Source organism: Leuciscus leuciscus, assembly GCF_965113295.1.
Source record: "Leuciscus leuciscus genome assembly, chromosome: 25".
Taxonomy (NCBI): Eukaryota; Metazoa; Chordata; class Actinopteri; order Cypriniformes; family Leuciscidae; genus Leuciscus; species Leuciscus leuciscus.
This window is the reverse complement of record NC_138724.1, coordinates 19,917,900-19,939,408: the sequence shown is the minus strand read 5'-3', so window position 1 is coordinate 19,939,408 and position 21,509 is coordinate 19,917,900. Positions and strand designations below refer to the sequence as shown.

At 39.2% G+C, this 21,509-nt stretch overlaps 1 protein-coding gene and 1 long non-coding RNA gene across 7 annotated transcripts in view; one reads left to right on the top strand and one right to left on the bottom strand.

The window, feature by feature from the left end:
* The window catches only part of LOC309490294 (uncharacterized protein), a 142,155-nt gene that overhangs the window by 15,495 nt on the left and 105,151 nt on the right, over nt 1-21,509 (bottom strand). For 4 of the 6 annotated variants that reach the window (XM_082159382.1, XM_082159381.1, XM_082159380.1 and 1 more), the window contains 2 exons: nt 18,061-18,105; nt 17,325-17,399 (listed from right to left, as the gene is read on the bottom strand). In XM_082159382.1, coding sequence (XP_082015508.1) covers nt 17,325-17,399; nt 18,061-18,105 — 120 coding nt within the window. Of the gene's footprint in view, nt 1-13; nt 86-17,324; nt 17,400-18,060; nt 18,106-21,509 lie in introns of all 6 variants that reach the window. The other 2 variants (XM_082159384.1, XM_082159383.1) reach the window with 2 other exon arrangements.
* LOC309490299 lies at nt 9,598-16,868 on the top strand. The gene is made up of 2 exons (XR_014202664.1): nt 9,598-9,731; nt 9,948-16,868. It is a non-coding gene; the product is annotated as an uncharacterized lncRNA (long non-coding RNA).

Genomic DNA, 21,509 nt, shown 5'->3' with positions numbered 1-21,509 from the left:
AGAGCTTTATATGGATGGAGGGTTAGCGATGGATGATGTGATGACAACTGTGATCTCTCTTCAGACACCAACTCCTGTTCCCACACTACAATGGAAAGCAAGACCATTACTAACTTCTCAAAACGCTTTCAAATGTGACGTAAAAATGAGGGAAGGAATAAGGACAAAGTTGACTTCTTTACATGTAGTTTTACAGCCCACTGTCACATGCTTCACTGGACTGCTTTACTGTAGTCGGTGCATTGTTGTTTTGGTTTGTCTACGATTTTTCTTGTGAGTTATGGGCTTCTCTTGTGTCTGCTCTTAAGAGGCACCTAAAAATACCCAGTGAGGTAATGAGAAAGCCTCTGCACTATTTACATTTTGGCGAGTTGGGCTTTCAGAACAGAGTCTGCTGAGAGAGGCGAATCTTTGAGATGACTGAGGGGGGAAATTGTGAAACGTTCTACATAGAATGGTACAGATGGCTGGTGCAGAGATAAAAGGGGCAGACATTAAGAAATGGAGAGAGGCCAAGGCAGAGCAGTCATTCGGTGAAACAGTCAAAAGGAAAGAAAAGAGAGAGCGAGAGAGGAAGGTGCGCAAGACAGGAAGACAGAGAAAAACACGCGAGACAGAAGTCAAAAGAGACAGAGAGGATGAGAAAGACCATGGCCCTTTATCTGAAAACTGAAAATATCCCCTCCTTTTCTGCTCTCGCTCATGAGTGCCTGCATGAGAACTGGAAAGCAGAAAGAAAGATGGTGGCTGCGCAGTCTATACCAGTGCTTCCCAACCTTCACTGTTGTATTTATCCCACGGCCCCATCAAAAAGGCTCAAATGCCCTTTCATCAACACCAAACTAGAAATGTGTTCCTATTAACTCATATTAGTTCATTTAGCATCCATATTGTTTTTTTATGAACTGGTGCAGTTTGAGAAGTACAGAATCTGAGATGAAAAAGCAAGAACGCTGTACAGTTGTGAAGTGTTGCATAAATCTACCTCTGTACAGAGTCTTTATGTGCACATGTTCCACTACAACTCTCACTCACACAAATTGCAAAAACCTGAAACCCATATTATGTTTTCTCCTTAAAATGAATTATGAATTTTATAGCAAAATCAAGAGCTGGTTGGGAATCACTGGTCCTCTTTTTCATCTGTTTGAGAATCAACAGAAAAGAAAGCGGAAAAACATGTAAAGTGGTAATGTCAAGTCACCTTCATTTTTTATAGCCTTTTATACAGTACAATACAGATTTTTTGAAAGCAGCTTCACAATAATAAACAGGAAAATAACAATCAATGATGTAAACTTTACCAAATATGAGACGAATTTAAATTCTGATGTAAAGCAGCTATACAGAAAACAATAGTGTCAATATTTAGCTCAGTTCGGTGTTGATTCAGTTCTGTTCAATATCTGTGTACACTGTACAGTTCATCAACTATGAAATGAGTTCAGTTCAGCCTGTACTGTACTGTTTATAATAGGCATTCCAATTCAACAACAGTATCAAAATCTATGAAGTGGACTGTGAATCGATGCCAGTGTACAATAAGTGCTCCATAAGAGTGTTGACTTGGAAGGCCATAAACTCAGAAAAGAGAGTGAGGCCAGATGAAAGCGGGCAGGGAGTGATGAACTGAGACCGAGCCAGCGGAAAAGAGAACTGTTAGGGCTTTCAGGTCTCCATCCCTCCGGACCATGACGCTATCTGGAGATGAGCCTGTGTGATGGTCTCTCATTCCAGCCTAATGGCCAGAGGCCTCCAGATAATGAACAGGATGGACAGACTTCCAAACCTCCCTGGGTGTGCAAATTTATGAATGATTGGGATCACGGCAGAGGCACGTGGAAGGAAGTACCATGTTTGTCCTTGTATGCCTGTCCTCCTTTCCCTTGTGACAGCGTCATTCAGTTCAGATTCAGATGAGCTCCTAATGTTTCACATTCATTGACACAACACACTTTCCTTTAAATTCCAACTGTGGGAATGCCAACAGCCAGGAACATGCTACTGAGGTCAAACAAAGTTAGATAAGGCAAAAAATCGGAGTCATGGACTGGACTCTCTAGTCTAAACACAAAACCAAAAGAGAGAGAACAAGGACCAAATACGCTAAATTAAAATCGGCTTCCTATCAGGGCCTGCAAACGATCTTAACTGATTTTACTCAAAGCTGGAAACAATTTGCAGGGTCTTGGGTGAGTAAAGTAATAGTGTAATACGGGCCTGATTAAGCTATTAAAGAGCTAGAGAGTGGAGTTACGTTATGTTTGAATGGAAAGGGGCTGAACGCAACGAAACATAGATAAGCGGCTATTCATAAAGCATGTACTTGTACACATACATTGGCAGATGAGCCTTAACTTGACACGTTGCAATACCTCTAGCTACAGATGATTCACATTCGAAATCATGTCAATCACTCCTGATCCCTCCCACCCTAAAAATAAGAAAAGAGGAGAAATGTTTGGGTCTTATCTGCAGGAAATAGCGTTTGATGAAATTACACTCCTGGGCCAGAGCTTGAAAGTGATGGCCGGGCCCCTGCACTCATAATCGTGTCCCCTGACGCGCGGCCTGCCCTTGATCCTCGGCCGGACCCCACCAGGAACGCGGAAGGTAGACTGCGGAGGGCCAACTGAGCTGGGTGGGCTCGCTGCTTGGCCCTCGCTCTGGGACATGTTCAACTATCACTGTGGTATGTTGGTATGTACGCTGGTGCTTCTGTGCCCGTTGAGGGACCACAGGCCTGTCCTCAATGCTGAACAATCGCCACCCTGCCCAGAGGAGCTCATCTCAGGGAGATGATAGCTAGATCCTGGCCGTATTTCTAACTAATTTCTAACTAAGAACTAATTTCTATACCCCATCCTTGACTTTACATAAAAAGACAAGTATTTGTGTTCTGTCATGTCACTGCAAATTCTTTTCTGATCTAATTACAGTTAAAACACTGGCGTTAGGGATGGGTGATACCATTATTTTCTTTTCAATCTGACACCAAAAACTATCAACTCTACTATCACTGCAATTAAAGCTACAATATGTACGATTTTTGTAATAAAATCTCCAAAAATCACTTGCACAGTGTGATATATTTCCTAACAATATCCCAAAAGTTCCCAAAGATTAAAAATTTCAGAGAAATTCCAATTTTAAATAATGGCTCGTCCCTGTCGCCCTGTCCCACTTGTCGCCCGTCAATGACGTAATATCCGCGTTATCCCTGGTTTCCGCTCGTACTGCCATAGTAACCATGGCGACAGATGTGGACAACCGCGTTACGACTAGCGGCACGCACACGCTGTTGTTGTTTCATTCAAACATTATGGACTATGGCAAGCAGACTTTGGGAAAAAAGGAAAACTAAAACAAGGATCAATATCAGCGTGGCATTTTCGAGATGCCGAGAGCTCCACGTCCATGACAAACTTCGACTTGACAGAGTCGTAGATGCACACCTGCATGCACGCTCCTGCATGCACTTTATTAGACAGGTGAGCAAATGTACATAAAACAAATCAATAGCCGCGTTTCCACTGTCGGGCCAGGGCCGGGCTAGGGATAACAGCGAGCCGAGCCGGGTCAGTGGCCTCGGGCCTCAAGCACCGGGCTTGCGTTTCCACTGCCGGGCCATTAGCCCTGCAGCGCTGCCCTAAACCCCGCCCTTAACATGCCTTCCTGGATCAAACGTCATACAACCCCACCCATTTCAGCGGGAATTATGATGTTCATTCAGGCAGGAAGTTAGAAAACTTAGATTTTAAGAAGATAGCATGTATTAACTCACCGTCCGCGGCTGCCATAGTGTCCCGACTTGTCTCTCCACTAACAGATGGACGGTGACCCAGCACACCGTCCATCAAGTCGAACCATGGAAAGTTCCTTCTCTGGGCACCGCTTTGTCCATTGTGCGTTTTAATCGCCTTGTACTGCGCCCACAACTTTTTAATTTTTTCCCGAACTTGAAGCGTTGTTCACTGAATGCTTAGCTTAGCAAGTTCAGCAACGATGTATTTTATAACGTCCTCGTTTCTGCACAGAGGAAGCTCCCGAAAAAAAAGTTGCTTTATTTTATGATAGTCCGGTATAAAGAGACGAGACGTGGGCTACTGACAGATAAAATAAAAACATGACTGTGATAGCCTTTATGATTGGTCTGATTTCTTCAAGCGTATGTTTTTTTACTATGCGTATCTTCAAGCGTTTACTATGTTTACTATGGTAACGGTTAGCGCGCATAGTCTTTTGCATCACAAACACAAGGCATTCAAACATGAACGCGAGTTAAATTATTTTAAAAGTCTTTAATGCTGACAGAATCATCCGGCGCTGCCGTCTCTCGACTCAGGTATACTCCGCCTCTGTTCGTAACCACTCCTCTAGCCCGAGCTGGCCCGCTCTGGCCCAAGGTATTCGACGGGCCAGAAATCCTGGCCGTTGGCCCTGAGTAAGCCCCGATCAAGCCCCGGAAGTGACAGTGGAAACGCGACTGGCCCTGGCACGCACTAGCACGGCCCGGCCCTGGCCCGACAGTGGAAACGCGGCTAATGTCATATAGCTCAACATGATGAAATGTTAGAATATGATCAGCAATTTGCGACCTGCTTCATTCCACAGTCATGTTAAAAACATCAATGTATTCACTCATCCATAAACATTATTAGATCCTTCAGCATGACGGCAAGTTCCATAATTCTGCTTATGCGTCATCAACCTACGGCTTTGATATTGTAAGAGGTTAACGAACCCTAGCGGCGAAGAAAAAAACATATTGTCGCTTTAATTAATTTGTTTGTTTATTTATTTATTTCAATAAAATGGTGATTAAAGTATAGCCATTTACCATTAGATTTGAAAGTTATAAAACCTTTACTATTAGCCACAATGTTGTTAAACGATCGTATTTGGGTCTGTTGAAGTTGTCAGCCAGCATCATTTCAACTTAGTTTTAAAATAATTGTGTTATGTGGATACAGAGATGAACCCAAGTGCAGACAGTATGCACTACACACAAGGTTTATTGATGACAAAGAATGGGGAAAACAAAACCCACAAGGGGGCAAAACAGACAGGACAACGAGTCACTAAACTAGACTATGGCTTGACATATCTAGACTACAAACAAACAGCAAATACAGAAACAGAACTCTCTCTTGACAGGGTACTCACAGAGAGGAATGATAGCATGAACATGCAACAATGAACCGGCACAAGACAGCAAACACAAGGGGATTAAATAGGGAGACTAATGATAACACAACAGGTGACACAGGTAAAGCAATAATGACAAAACGAGGATAACAAGGGGGCGGGGCAAGAGAACGAGACAACACAAGCACATGGCCCAAACAAATGGCCATTAGCTTGTACACAAAACATGGGTCTGTCATGATCCTGCCTCAAGAATTAAAGAATGACAAGGACTAGATGGCAGAATCATGACAAATTGTGTTTATCATGACAGAATCATGACAAATATATTTCCATATTTATATATATTTATTTATTTATTTATTTATTATTATTTTAATTGTAATTTTATTTTTTCAAAGATTTTTAGTTTTAGTTTTTGCCTTTTATTAGGATAGGACAGTAGACAGGAAGTGAGGTGGGAGAGAGAGAGGGAGGACGGGATCAGGAAAGGTCCACGAGCCGGGACTCGAACTCGGGTCTCCTGGAGCACAACGGCGATACATGTCAGCCGCACTATAAGTGTATACTACAAATTACACACTTTGTCTTCTATAAAAAATGCACATTAATAGACAAATAATACTTAGCTATACTTTGTACAAAATACTATTGTATACTATAATGTATTTTGAAAGTATACTTTCAATGCATTGCTACAATGATCATTTCCAGCACACAGTTAAAATATACCTAAAATATATTTTTAATAAAGTGCAAATAAATACACTTAAAAAATTAACTAAAATAATTGTACTTTAGTATATTTTCTAAAAATATATTTTAGAAAAATATACTTGAAGTGAAAATTCAAAGTGTGTTATAAGTTGTATTGTGAAAATGGTAAAAGCATGATGCTAATATACTTTTAATATATTTAAAGATAGTAATTTTTTTGTAAGTATATTTGCAATGTGCTATTGAAAAAGGGAATATATTTCAAATACAATAAAGTATACTTTTTTCACTAGGGATTGTTGCACTCTATAATAACTGTCAGATCTACCTTGGTTGCCATTTAGTGTTAAATAACTCCAGATTATGTTTCTCTGCCTATCTCTCATGATTTTATTCACACTCTCTCTGTTTTTTTTCTTAATTTCTGCATGTTAAAAAAGCAGAAGGTGAAATAATTCCTATCTTACACAATACATACAGACGGTTGGTCTGGGAACGCCCCCGGGAACGCCCCGTCACGTGATGTGAATTTAGCCCGTGGGGGAAAACATTGCCTTCGCGCTCATTGAAATACACGGGACAATCATGCCGAAGAGTTGCAGTGTCGTTTTCTGTACCGCCAATAAACAAACAAATTATGAATTTAAGTTCTACATTCTTCCTAATAAACACACAGAACCGGAAAGGAGGACAGGGACTGTCTGTGTGAGTAGATCCCTGTGTGATATAGTAGTGGGTGTTAAACTCGTATTAGGCAGTGGGCCAGATTTGTCTACATCCCTTACGAAAAAGAACTATAGTGATCCTATAAGATTTCTATAGTAGTGTACTTCTGTGATGTTCTGTAATACCTCTATAGTACTTCTACAGTATGTCCCAAAATACTATAGTATTCCTATAAGATAACTATAATATTTTGTCCCAAAATACTACAAGATTCCTATAGTTGTTTTTCATAAGGGATGTCTCATTCACATTAGCGTTATCAGCTGAAGCTTGCTTGATAGGCCAATCGTGAACCTATGGAGTAGTTCGAGGTCTACACTCAATACAGACTGCAGTCTGTGAGTTAGGGATAATGTAACTGTCAGCACAGTCCCTCGGCAACTTCGTACTACTGATCACTGTTTTACAAAAGGATTAATAGTTTGGAGTGAAGCATACGTACAATTGGTAAGTGACAAGGTTTTATGGAGTTATAGTATGCAACAGGCTAATGTTACCACTACAGCTACCGCGATGTCTTACCTGGAGATTCAACCAGATAACAAAATATGTCTGGAGACACCTCCGGCCATTTGGTTGGGTAATTGACCCAGTTTTTAATTAAATAAGGGCAATCATAACCTATTGCAGTTAATTTTGCAATGTACCGTTGCCGGTCGGCAGGCGTCAATGACTCGCAATACGACATTTTTGTCATTCAAATACACACGATGTTTGCAGTGTTTTCCCCCACGCCGACTCTACCCTCGCCACGCCAGACCACGCCCCCAACTATGACTAGATGCCGACTGTATGTATAAAGTAAGAGTTTCCTAATAAGGTAGTTTATATATATATATATATATATATATATATATATATATATATATACTATATTATATATATACTAAATAAATAGTAAAATCATTATTAAAAACAAAAATATATATTTTTAATGAAATACATTTTTTTAAATAAAAATATACATATATTTTTAAAGGGGTCATGAACTGAGAAATCACATTTTCCTTCAGCTTTTGACATATTACATCATACTATAAGAATATTCTGTAAGTTTCAGAACTGAAAACGTCCTCAAAAAAAAGCTTTTACTTTAATCAAGCCCAGAGAACGACGCGATGTGGAATGTGCCTATTTATGACGTCATAGATAGGTGAAAGACCACCTCTGCAGAAGAAAATAAAAGCCTACTTCATCATTGCAACTTTGGCCCCGCCCACTGAAGTGTTAGTGAGATGACGAGGAGAGAAGAGCGATACAGGATCAGACTGTCTCAGAATTGTAATGCGTTACATTACGCCTGTATTACTTTTGAGTTACTTTCACCTAAATAACTACAGAAGTAGATCTTAACATTCTAAAATGACTAGAGCTGTAAAGATATGCGATATGAAACCGAAATCGCGACACTGAGTTATCCTTCCCAGGGCTCGCAAAATCGCCTGCCCGACGTCCCGGGGCTATATTGTTTTCCATTCGGGCTACCAAAATGCATAACCGGCCTGCCCGACGGGCTATCTGAAATACTGTTCGTTTCAGTCTTGTTATAATCAGATTCAGCGCGTTCTTCATCTTCAATCCGCAGTGGCTCTGAGCAGAGCGCACGTCAGAAACAGAGGACAGGGTGTGTGTGTGTGTGTGTGTGTGTTCATCTGAGTCTCATTGGTCTGTCAATGTCAGAATATTTGAGATGACCAATCAAATCAAAGTAGGCGGGCTTTATATACACAGAAGCTTCTGAGCGCGAATTTGAGCAGAGCGAGCGACTCGCTTCAGTTTACGGTCAAGTGCGAGATAAGATGTAAGTAGCTAAACTAAACATTTCATATTTGACAGTTTTTTAGGTCATAAATGTGAAACGAATGACAAAAATGATCAGACAAACGAATATACTTTTGTCGAATTTCGCCATTTTGAACTGAAAATAGGCCTATGTAACGTGACTAATAATTAGTTTGCTGTCATTGTGAGGGGACATTAACAGAGCATTAACAAAGCCGTTTTCATGTTGGGCACAAGATTAATAATGAATGTGTACATGTTGAGAATTAATATACAATTTGTAGCCTTCAGTAAATTAAAAAAGTTCAGCTTTAGGAGGGGAAGAGACAGGGCAAGATGAGACTGAGAGAAAAAGAAAGAGTGATGGATAAGAAGTGAGAGCAGGTATTGACAAATAATCTACTGCCCACTGACGTTGTTTTAAAGCTATTTCTTATCCTTTTTTGGCCTTAAAATGTCTTGAAATGGACATATCAGAGAAATAAAAAAAATGAACCCCCTAATAACCTTAAATGCAGGACCTCTTTGATTATAAAGCCCTGTCTACGGCCCTGTATTAGGAATAAGATCAATAATGAATGTGTACCTAGCTTTCCTAGTAGCTTTCAGTAAATTAATGCGTCTGAGAAAATGATTCATAAATCAACCTATCAGATGACCCTATGCTTCACTGACAGACAAAAATGAAAAGCCTATATCAGTCAAAGCTCAGCTTTAGGAGGGGAAGACAAAGAATAGGAGTGTGATGCTGATGAGGAGAGAAAAATAATCAGCTGGCCACTTACATCCATTTTTTTTGGCCTTCAAAACATCTTAAAATGCACATATGTAGATCAGAGAAATCTAAATTTTCTCGGGGGTGCCCCCGAACCCCCCTGACTCAGTATGAGTGAGTATTAGACCCAGATTAGACCCTAAACTAAAGTGTTACTTTTTTTAGTTTTTTTATCATACCCTCATTGGGGGCTGAGCCACAGACATGACTGATTCATGTTCCATACTTGTCACACACATTTCAGTTCAGTTAGAACCAGATGCATATTTGTTGATATTTTGTGTTTTGAAAAAGTTTTTGATTCATTGTTTTGACTCCTAACCAATTTTCTACATTGAAAATTGTTTTTTTATCTGGGCTAGTAAAATTCATTTCGGGCTACCAAAATCTGAAGAGTGCCTGCCCGAAGGGCTACCAGCGATTTTGAAATTTTGCGAGCCCTGCTTCCCATCCAGATCCAATGTTACCACATCTTTAAATTACTAGTATTATTTGAAGTTAACATTATAAAATACGTAGACCTACACCACAAAACTAGTTGAGGATAAATTCTTTAAAATTGGGCAATTCCAGCGTTTTGGACGTGACATTTGCAATAAAAACTTGAAATATAAATTCTCCGAAAATGCATTTAATACCAATATATTGAAACGTCTGTTTATATATCCATAGGCTACTCCCTTAATAAAGGAGTCCAGACATTAGAAAAATATCAGTCTACATATGCGTTTTATATTTAATATGAGGGAAATAGACATGCATGCATGCGTGACACAAAAAATCTTTAACTTTTAGGTAGCAAAATATTTTTTGTCATTCTGTGAATTACACTAAGCAAACCAAAAGTACTACCCACTGGATGAAGAAGGGTTGGCTCTCCACAGAACATAATATATTCATTTTATTTAATTTTTCGTGTTCGCATTTATGAGGAAAAAACAATCTTACGGACGTGACTGCTCTGAAAGCGAAACTAAAAGACTGCTTTAAAACTTTCACAGACCTCAAACAGAAAGCACAAAGCCTTTCTTTAAAGTGTTTTTCTTTTTTTATTAATTGTATCTTAATTTTAATCAATGTTTCATCAACCAATTGCCTAGACTTAATAAATAAGAAGTAAATATATTAGACAAGAGATAATCAGGACCCGGAGGCGCCGGCGCGTGAACTGGAGCTCGTCTCATAAATTAACATAAACTCAGCACCTACTTGCCTCACAGACATGTCTACTTTTAAACAGAACCATTCAAAACGAAAGAAAACAGACTGCTCTCTGCTTATGTAATCCATATGAAATGTGCATTTCTCTCTGGCGCGTTCACTACTGCGAAGATTGCGAGTCAGCATCGTAAACTTGATCTTTGCAGCCGACACTGACACAGAAAATACTTGTTTATTAATAACAAATTTAAATGTCTCCTTGCTATATTTGACATATTCATAATCATAACTTTTGCCGGTTCTTTGTGACAGCTTTTAGGTGCTTTTTATTGGCAGCGCCACCCTTACATTTTACATGAACGCATCACCACCGCATCAAAAACATGATTGCGTGATGAAAACATGATGAAAAACACCACCTGAACATAGCCTAACTGGTTAGAAAGAAAACACAGAACAAACAGAGTAGCTAATGCGCATACGTCCATCTCGCGAATGTACAGTCTTCTTCTACCATATTCTCCCATTAGCCGCTTTTCCACTGGCCAGCGCGAGCACAGAGACCGAAATCATGCCTCGCTGCACTCCTGTAAAACACGCCCTAAACACGCCTTCACTGGACTATGTCACACAATACAAAGGTACACCAGCAAGAGGGAGATGAATGAAATAAATCGCCATACAAATATATCAGAAGCTGTCATTTAGTCTTTATTTACAAACTTGGACACCACATGCGGCTATTGATTGACCACGAACAGGTAATAACTTACTTGCATTTTTCATTCGTTAATGTCTCACTTGCTGTTTTTCCCCCCCGTTTTTTTTTTAACAATTCAATTTTGGCCTAAAAGTGTGTTGTAACGCAAGCGTTACTTAACATACATGTACCGAGTAAAATATTACTGAAAATTGATTATTAATGCCTTACACTACTGCGTTACAGCAAAAAGTAATATGTTACTGTAATGCATTACTTTTGTAACGCGTTACTCCCAACACTGTTAATAACCATATGAATGTCTCAGTTGAGCATTATTTATATGTATTCAGTACATTTCTCAGTGGATTCTTTGGTAAATCACTCGCAATTTGCAGAAATCGAGTTGCAATGACGAGATCACTGCATTCATGCGCTCAACATGTCTGTGCTACAATGCTCATCGCTGCAACCTTTCATGCCACAATATAAATGTAATGCTATAAATCAACACTTTTCATGATTAGTTAACCTTGAGAGCTGTAATAGTAAAAATGTTCTAAAAGTTTTTGAGAGAGTTTCACATGTAAGACTAGCTATTTCATTTGCAAACATGTCAGCCAATCACAGCAGTGGGTGTTTACACTGAAGTCTCACAGCAGACACACCCCTTCAAACAGAGCGTTCAAATCAGATGCTAAAATCAGGGTAGGAAAAATGCCTTTTAATTCCAAATTATGACAATTTTTGATGTAAAAATCCAACTAACATTTTAAGTGCACCCCAGGAAACATTATAAAACAATAAAACAATGCAGTTTGTGATCCCTTTAAAAAGGCATATCAGAAGTATCAGTCCTCTCAATACAATATAACATTGGTATTGAACACATTAATATTCAAGATCAATCTTCCCATTTCTAATTGCCATTTATTTTTTCCCCAACATGCTCAAATTTTTCACACAGATGAAGAGTGTCAGTCTCGACATGTGATCCTTAATTGACATTCTCATGAATAGAGTCACGCATGCATACGCTGGGGCTTTCCCCATTAGTAGAGACCCGATGTCAGCAGCCCAGGACAGGCCATAGGGCAAAGCCACCGATCTATTTCCGATACTCGAGCACTTCTCATACTCGTGTATGGGATACCGATTTGCGGTGGCACACAAAGCCCAGGAACACTTCACCTGAGAAAAAGTCCCCCACTCCCTCGCTCAGGGCGCCGCACCTCGGGACAGACTTGTGGTTAATGCCTGACAATTCCAGAGCAATAGAAACCTGGACTGACACTTCAAAAGCTCAATCTCAGGTTGCTGTCTTCAGCGCATTCACGTCACACACCTTCACTGCTCGGCCATTGTGTGGAAGATACAAGATACTACACGCTCGTGGTTGGGAGATGCACTTTCCACATGATCCCTTGTTTCCCTTGTTTGATTCATTGATGAGAAGTTCTCACAAGTTCTGCAAGCTTATCGAGAGGACTATAAATATGATAGACACCCCCGGGACCTGCGCTGTATCCTTAATCCTCAGAGACTCGGAAAAGGAAATCATCGATTCTTCCCACCACTCGCTCTGGGAATGAGAGTGCTTGTGCTTTCCCCTTTTGCTAAACGGGATATTATTATTTTAACGTCCGATCGTGCCCTACCCACGCTAAGCTATTTGTGTGGTTGGGAGAGAGGACAGAAAGGGCCGGTGGAAGTCTGGACTTAAGGAGTCACTGTGGTAGCCATCTCTTCTCAGACAAAGAGCCTCCTCTCTGGGGAACCTGATATTGACTTAGCTTCCTAACCTCCAGAAGGACTACACACAGCAGAGCAATATCACAATGACCTTTCCCAATATTACAGTATATGTGGAAGTGGAAGTTGCAGGTGAAAAGTACCATGACATTGCACACATCAAGGTTATTTACCAAACCTGTGGTGAAAATGTAACACTATTGTATATTATCAGTTAAATTTACAAGAGCTCCTCTGAAATTTGAGGTCTGAATAAAAGAATAATAAAAATGAACACTTTCAAGTTAGCTTTCTAGTGAAATGTATTCATAGAGCTTTACTAAAAATGGAAATAGCATTAAATTATCATGGTCTCCTATCACATGTTATAGCAATCACATGTATTGTTGGTCAGCAGTAAATGCATCGATTCATTGTTTCACATGACTCTGCTTCCTGTGAAAAATAAAATCATGGAATGCACATTTTCATGGTATATATGCTGCTTTCGTTTCTGCATGTGGAGAAAAATGGTTTATCCATCATTAATGATAAATGACGGATAAACCATGGATTCAAATTGGGACCACTAATGCTTTATTGCATTATAACTCTTAACTAATTAGGGAAAGTTGTTACTTATGGATCGTGACATGTTACGTTTTCCTTATTGTTTCTCACTTTCAGCTTTCAGCTCTTGGTTTTCTATAACAGTAACACCATGCTTGACTGGCAGATTTTTTACTCAGTGGGGACATTTTAAGGTGACATTGTTACAGTGTAATTACATAAATAGGCACCAAGTAATATTTCTTAACTACATGCACTTACTATAGGATTAAGGTTAGGGTTTTCTTTAGGGTTAGTTACTTATTATTCTGCATCATTTAGTTTAAAAGGTTACCTTTACCTTTAATTCTTTCAAAAAGTAATCAGTTTGTGATGCATATTACATGTACCATATTGCCACCAACGTTTGAACATTTTGTGCCTTTAGAAAACTACATTTAAATGAGCAGATACACTGGCTTTATCCCTAAAACCCCATCAGGTTAATAGATCCTAGTGGAGCTTCATTGACATGTTGTTTCTGTATCAGCTTTCCAACTTCTTGTTAGATTAGTTTGAATATGGGTGAAAGTGAGCCTTGATGAAAAACCTGGGGCTCGGCACTGATCTAAGATCTGCTTAGTGTAACCTACTGCATCTAAACAGGGTTACCACACAGGAACTGTGAGCGTGTGCTCGTCCACACACTCCACATGAATACGGAACAGAGCTGATGGCCAGCGGTGAAGACCATGTTCCCAACTGGTGGATGAAAAGAGAAAGTTCATGTGTTGACACACATACACAAACAGACACATGCACACAGCTGCTGTGGAGGATGCTGGCGGTATGCTGAAGCAGAACTTCACTTTTTGTGTGTGTGTGTGTGTGTGTGTGTGTGTGTGTGTGTATATGTGTGAGAGAGCAGCAGCAGCAGCAGCAGTTGCTCTGGCGATGTGGATGTGCCGTGCAGCAGTTCTCCCTCAGTTAGCCGGCTGTGGTGATCTGGTGCAGACGGTGCAAAACGCAGGCAGATGTTTCCTTCATTGAGTCGTTGTGCACCACCAAACAATGCGCTGAATAACAATACTTTGCGTATACATGAGGTTGTGTGTGTTTTCTATATGTTTGTCTTGCATCGAGTTGTCAAGCTAGCAGTAAAAGACCAAACAGACAGTTAATAAAGGCCTTCTGAAGCGAAGTGATGCGCTTTTGTAAGAATAGTATCCATATTTATAACTTTATGAACTAGAATCACTGTCTTCAATACACGAGTCGAGTTCCGACGGAACACTCACCCGACGCATGACACATCCACGAACGTGAAAGCGCAGAGGACAGAGCAAAATAAAACACAGGTCACAAATTAGAAGTCTAAAATGAGAATTTTTAAAGAGAAAGTTTGAGTTTGTTGCCCAGCCCTATTTGTTTGAACCGCGAGAGCCGTCTACTCTCACCTAAGCTTACGCTACTCCTACGTCCTATACCGGAACTGGATTCTCTCGTGAACGCGCAGACAGACGTTACCGGAAGCTAGTGATGAGCTAGTTATGATTATGGATATTTCTGTTACAAAAACACATCGGTTCGCTTCAGAAGGCCTTTATTAACCCCTTGGAGCCGTATGGATTACTTTTAGGATGGATGGATGCGCTTTTTTGGGGGGCTTTTCAGGTACCATTCACTCCCATTATAAAGCTTGGAAGAGCCAGGATATTTTGCAATATAATTGTGTTTGGCTGAAATAAGAGAGTCATATTCAACTAGGATGGCTTGAGGGTGAGTAAATTATGGGATCATTTTTATTTTTGGGTGAACTAACCCTTTAATCAATGATAATGTATAGACGAGATGGAAAATTACCATCATGGCAGTAGTTAAAAGACATGCTGTCGATGAAAATATGAGAAGAAACAATGCCTCAGTATTAACAATTCACTAACAATGTTTTAAAGAAGAGAACTCTAGAAAGAAAATGATTGACCTTCTTTTGGCATTAAAAAGCTACAGTCAGGATTTACTAAAGACATGACAAAGGCTGACCTTGTTGTATATGCATTTGTAGGAGTTTTCCTTTCATACGCAAAATTTATGGGAGGAGAGTATTTCAATAAATCACACAACGTGATTTACTAAGGTTTTGCGGTAGTTTACTGTTTTTTGCGCTGTTATTAACGCCCCCAAAAAAGATGTCTTAACCATTTTGCACTTGACATGGCTGCATCGGTGTTCTTTAATTTGTGCATCTCCATTAGATCTCCCGCAGAACTTTCCACTCCCATTGACACATTTGGGATTGCGGTCTCACGCTAATTTGCCCTGTTTAGCAAATCTAGCCCTTGGACTCTTGCGATTGCCATTGCATGTGCACGTCCTTGAGTTTATTACCTGGGCTAATCCTTGTGGAACACTTTATTTATAAAGTAAAGGTGAAAGGAAAATTTCAACCGAGAAAAAATGCAGTTGGATCACGAAATATCCCATCTAAAACTCTTAAACCCTGTAGGGAAATAATGCCAACCCTATTAAGAAACCTGCCGTTTTCTCTAGTGTCTTTAATGGAAGAGGAAGTGATACAGGCTGGTCTCCAAATCTGACATTTAAAACAGTACCAGCAATGACACACAATCTAATGAGACAGATGGGTCCAATAAGCGGGAGATTGGGTGGCATGTCTGAACCGCAGGGAGAACAGACCGCAAGGAAAGACGCACTAAAGCGTTCCAGGAGAACATACAGTAAAGTCGGGGTGCAGAGGGGTTTTTAGAAAACTTAAACAGTGCAAAACTCAACTGGAGCTCAGCTGCAAGCAGGCAGCTGCACAGATCTGATCCCAGGAACTGAAAAGTGCAAATGTTCATGTCAAAAGTGTCAAGTCATTCTCACCAGAGGTTTTTCTTATAAATGACACACAAGCACCAGTAGCACGTACATGCACACTGTTCTACTAGAAAATAAGATTTATAAATAGTAATAGAACATACATTTATTCTTCAAATTCACCTTACCCCTGGATAATGTGATTATTTCCTATGATTGTGTATAAATTGCTGTTTTGCATTAGGAAAGCTACTTTAAATCATGAGTAGCCTGTAGCTTAGCAGATTTAAGTGGCACCATCTTTACTACAATTCAAACAAGTCACTCTGGCCCAAGCAAAACTTTATACTGTTTCTCACTGGCATCCAGACAGAGGAACTGGCAAGCCGCTTTAAGCCATATGTTCCACTGTCCATAATTACCTCTGTGTCAATACTGAATTTATTTCATAAACTTACAGACAACCTCCATTTCAGGATTTACAGAGAATTATTGTATAAGTGAAGAGGCAAGAGTAAATGAAATGAGGTTTAGTAATGAATGGGATTTATAAATAGCATGGAAACCCCTCATGAGAGCATTTACAGGAATTTGACTGTAATTCAGGTTTCAGTGGTTCCAGTATCAGATCATTTGTGATACCGAAAATCTTTGCCGCTGTTTCTAATGGTACGGTGCTTGGCCAGTGTCTAGGTCCGAGTCTAAAGGTCAAAGAGTTGAAAAAGGAAATAGTTTTCCCATGTTGTTAGATCACTCGCATTTTTTTTTTTTTTTTTACGTTTAAAAAAATGATCATAATGTTAAAAATAAATGAGTAAATAATGTCAGTATGCCTTAACTAAGAAAAATTATTTAAAAAACAACAGTAAAAAATAAACAAGAAAATAAATTAAAATCAAAATTATCTAAAATATAAAAACATAAGGGAGAACATTCAGTACACCTTAACTCAGACAAACACCAAAAAATGGTTAAATAATAATAGTCATAATTTTTTATAAATATAATAATAAAATCAAAATGTTAAATAAATGAATACAGTATGCCTTAACTGTAAATGTTTGAAAGCACTGACCAGTAAACATCTAGCATTGTCTGAATGTGCAATACTTCTATTGTTGGAGGTATTAAACAATAAGATATGTCTGCAACATATTTAAAAGTGTTGTTCACATCTTAATCTAAATCACCACAACAAACAGAATATTTGCAGACCTGGGGTTCACAGCACGTGCAGAGGAACAACTGAAAGCCATTGTCAGCAACACCCGCTCCTGGTAAGACGTGTCCCTATACACACACACGCACATTATCACTTTACTGAAATAATGAGCCCTTAAAACAACACCCACCTCCATGCTGTTACATGAAACTATGTGTATTTAGATACTTGTGGGAAATGTAGAAAAACTCAAAATGAAGCCAGCGTGATAGGATATGGCGAAATTGTCTGATGCCAGACACTGACAGAAGGAAACAACAAGAAAGTCAACACAATAAACAAAACTAGAATGAACCACAGCTAAATCTCAAATGTTAGCAAAGAGCCTACCATTCTCCATGTTTATTCTTTGTTGTAATAAATAATTCATCATTTCACTTCACAATTTTAGGAGCACTGACATTACAAGAGTTAAAGCTCTGGTTACCACATAAACACATTTACTTTAAAGTCAACATCCTATAGGTATTATTGGGCTTGTTGAGTTTTTTTGCCACAAAACTTGATCACGTTAACAGCAGGTATTTCCTGGTTCCTAGCAGAGAGCTTCCTATATGCCCTTAAACAAACCTAAAACTTTCAACCCTTGATGGATGCCAAAAAATAGCCAAATTCACAGACAAACAGCAGTCTTTTATCATAGTAGGACTTTTTTATAAAGAGTAGTTTGAAAAATCAGAAACAGAAGCTATGGGAAGCTGCAGTGTAAAACCTTCAACCAGCACTTACTTTAACGTCTGCACAAGCTTTGGCTTATGTGAAGTCCATGGCCACCTGCAAACCAAACAAAACAGAGAAACAAACAGTGATTAGGTCGTTCTATATGACTTATTTCACAATCTAAACATGCTTCTGATGTTCTCGGCTGGTGCATGGGGAGTCACGGTTTTGCCTATGGCACTGAACTGTACAGCCCAATGGAGCGTAGTAAACATATCTTCTTTTTTGTGGAAAATCCATGTCCTCCTTGTTCTGAAATTGGTGGAATTCCCCTAATGGTGGCCAGTTTTAGAGGAGAGAAACCCCACACTTTCAGACCATACGGGTTTTGTTACTATTAAGACTTTGGAAAGTGGAAAAACTGAAAAGGTTTCAGCACAGTTGAGAAACGTATTTCTGTATGAATTAAACACTGAATAAATAAGGACATGGAAAGAGTGTAGGTTGTTAAGAGTACAAGAAGAATGACTCAAAAATCGAAGTGTGACAAACCGTCTCCAAAAACGTAAAGACTTCATGCTGCCACACACTTGAGAGATGCACGATTTTGCTTTTTTGTTTTAAAAAAGAAATAGCAAAGATTAATAATATGCATTTGAACCCTAAGCCATCGAAGGATCCACACTATAAAGACAGTTGCGACACTTTAGCATTATAGGCCCTGTTCACTGCAGGTATTAAAATCAATCTTTGGTAATACAATCACAAGTTGACAGGTGAGATACAATGCTATTTGTGACTGAGCATTTGATTTACATTCCAAAGAGCTCTGTTATCAGCCCCACAGTAGAAAATTAAACCATATCCATTTCGACTGGAACGGTTAGGCAACAAGAATGGTTCGGCCCGATGGTAGAAAAGTGGCTAAATGGAAACTTTCCATTGCACAAAAATGTAATTATAGTGGAAAATGGTTCTTTAGATCATTAAATTGTTCTTTACACTTATTTTTTTAAAGAACTGTTCACTAAGGTTCAATGGTCACACTTCTTTTGGTCTGAACAACAATAACAAAATGATAATACTTTAGTCCTGGTTCGCTGAGAGTTTACACTGTCAATTTTAACACCAAACCTAAAGATACAAAACAAAACAAAAACGGCTTTTATGACGTATACTTTGCGAAGGAACTTAACGAACAATGCGCTTGGCTGTATGTGCCGTACATATGATGGTATAGGATTACAAACAAAGATCTTCTGTGAGGAGATGCTCGGTTCTGATGCTCGTACCGAACTGTGATGGAAAACACCGCGACTATAGGTATGCTTGAGCATTCACTCCTATTTAGGTCACTCCATGTCTTTGGTCCACGATGCGTTCATATTTCATCCGAAACGCACCAGAGTTTGTTTGGAAGCGTTCACACTTATCCAAATGAACTGCACAGAGCAATCGCACCAGAGTTCGTTTTAATCGAACCAAACATGCCAAAAGGTTTTTCTTTGGGGAACCAATAATGGCTCTTCTATAGCAACACTGCAAGCAAAAAAACTTTTTTTTTCTTTTATTTAAAACCTCTCTTCATTGAGTGGCTGATTGACAGGTGAGTAGGCGGCCAATCAGCGCGTCAGAGACGCATCAAGACTGATTAGTCTGGCTCACCTGGCAAGAATGGAAAGAAAGTAGACAAGAAAGAGCAAATGTGACAATCCCAGCGCTTGAAGGAAGAAATAAGGGGCGAGGGGGAAGCGGTTGTATCCCTAAAGCTACTGAGATGTGAAGTTGTCAAAACACATATTTCAATGTGAACAAAGTGAGCAAGGAGTATGCACACAAAAGTGTGTGAATGGGCAGATGTCTGGAGCAGATCCCGGCCTTCAGACTCTCAGGAAACTAGGAGATAAATGATGTGAGACTAAAGTTCTTCCATTGTTCCTCTTGCATTTAGAAGCAGCGCTATTATCGGCCAAAAAATGTCTTTGAAACTTGAGCACTTAGTCTGTATGTGCCATTGAATTACACTTCTAGGGTGCTTTCAATGAAACCACCTGATTTGATAGTGAAAGGACAGATGAAGACAATTTCCTTTTTCATTTATACTTAACACAGGTGGTCAACAGTGAAAAGAGACTTGTGTTATTGATCCAGTAGTTACTGAATCAAGTTCAGGTGCTAATGCGGTTTAAACTGCATAATAGTGTTTTGGATGCTGGTGTCCCTATCAGTCTTCTTAAAAGAATATTCCAGGTTCAAGACGAGTTAAGCATTTTGTAGCATAATCGTTTGGACTTATCTCTCGTTTACTTTAAGGCAAGAAACAGGCAAAAACACTTCATGCTCTTTTTTTCATGTACTGGTCAATTTGGAGATTTTAGAAAACATACAAAATACACTTATTTTATTGCACTTTATCTATTTGTGTCTGTACATTTCAATACATTTGACAGCCGTTTTCTCAAAATGAGTTGTTTTTCTCATGCACTGAGTCAGAAATCAGCAAACGTTACAATTTTATTCCTTTCTATATTCAGAAGTTTTTTTTTTTTTTTTTACAGAGGGGTTTGTTCATATATAATTTGCCTGATTTTATAAAGCATTTTATGATGAAGTGATAAAAAGAGATATCAAAAATCCCCTCGGTAAAAACCTTTGACTCTAATGTGTCAACAAAATGAAACAAGAGTTTTGAATCTGACTTGATCCAATGAAATTACATTAATTCTACTGTTAAAATGTGAGTATTTTAGTTGAGCTGTAAAGCTCTTTAAATAATCATTTTACAGTCATTTTACAGTTTATGGTGTTGTTGGGGCAACAAAGTTGTTCAGTTGGAAATAGCTTTAAACAGACAAGGTTAATAAGCTATTTTTTCACACTTATGCTAACACACACATATTGATTATGTCTTGAGGCTATACTATTGTTTTTTAGCGCTATTCACTTTCATTGTAAGACTGTTGTTTTTTGTTTTTTTAAAGAAGGGGGAAATCAACATTATGCAACCAATCGATTGAGCTTAACTAGTACTGAACTCCGGAATATTCCTTTAACTAGCTGAACCAGCAAGCCACCCATAGGTCGACCAAATTCGAGCATGTTAGACATAAATGGTACTGTCCCTGTTAGAAACTGTCACTGTCAAGCGTACAGAAGCGTATGTGTGGTTTGTGCTTGTTTTAGCACTGCCGTAGGTGTGGCGTAAGTGCGTGTTTCTGCCTGAGTGCTGACTTAGCGCTGGAATATCCGCACCCTCCCAGCAGATTACATGACATATGGGGTTCCCACAGTTTCCATCACAAGAGATGTCTTCGACCCACTGAAAGACGTAAATGTTACTCTGTCAGTGTACATGAAGATTTACTGGAGCTTATGAGACAACACATGATGTGGTTTCTTACTCCTTGTTACCCTATGTGGGGTGTGATGTGCATACGTGTGTGTGTGTGTGTGTGTGTGTGTGTGTGTGTGTGTGTGTGTGTGTGTGACTGCTGACTCATCCGCTTTGCTTGAGAAAA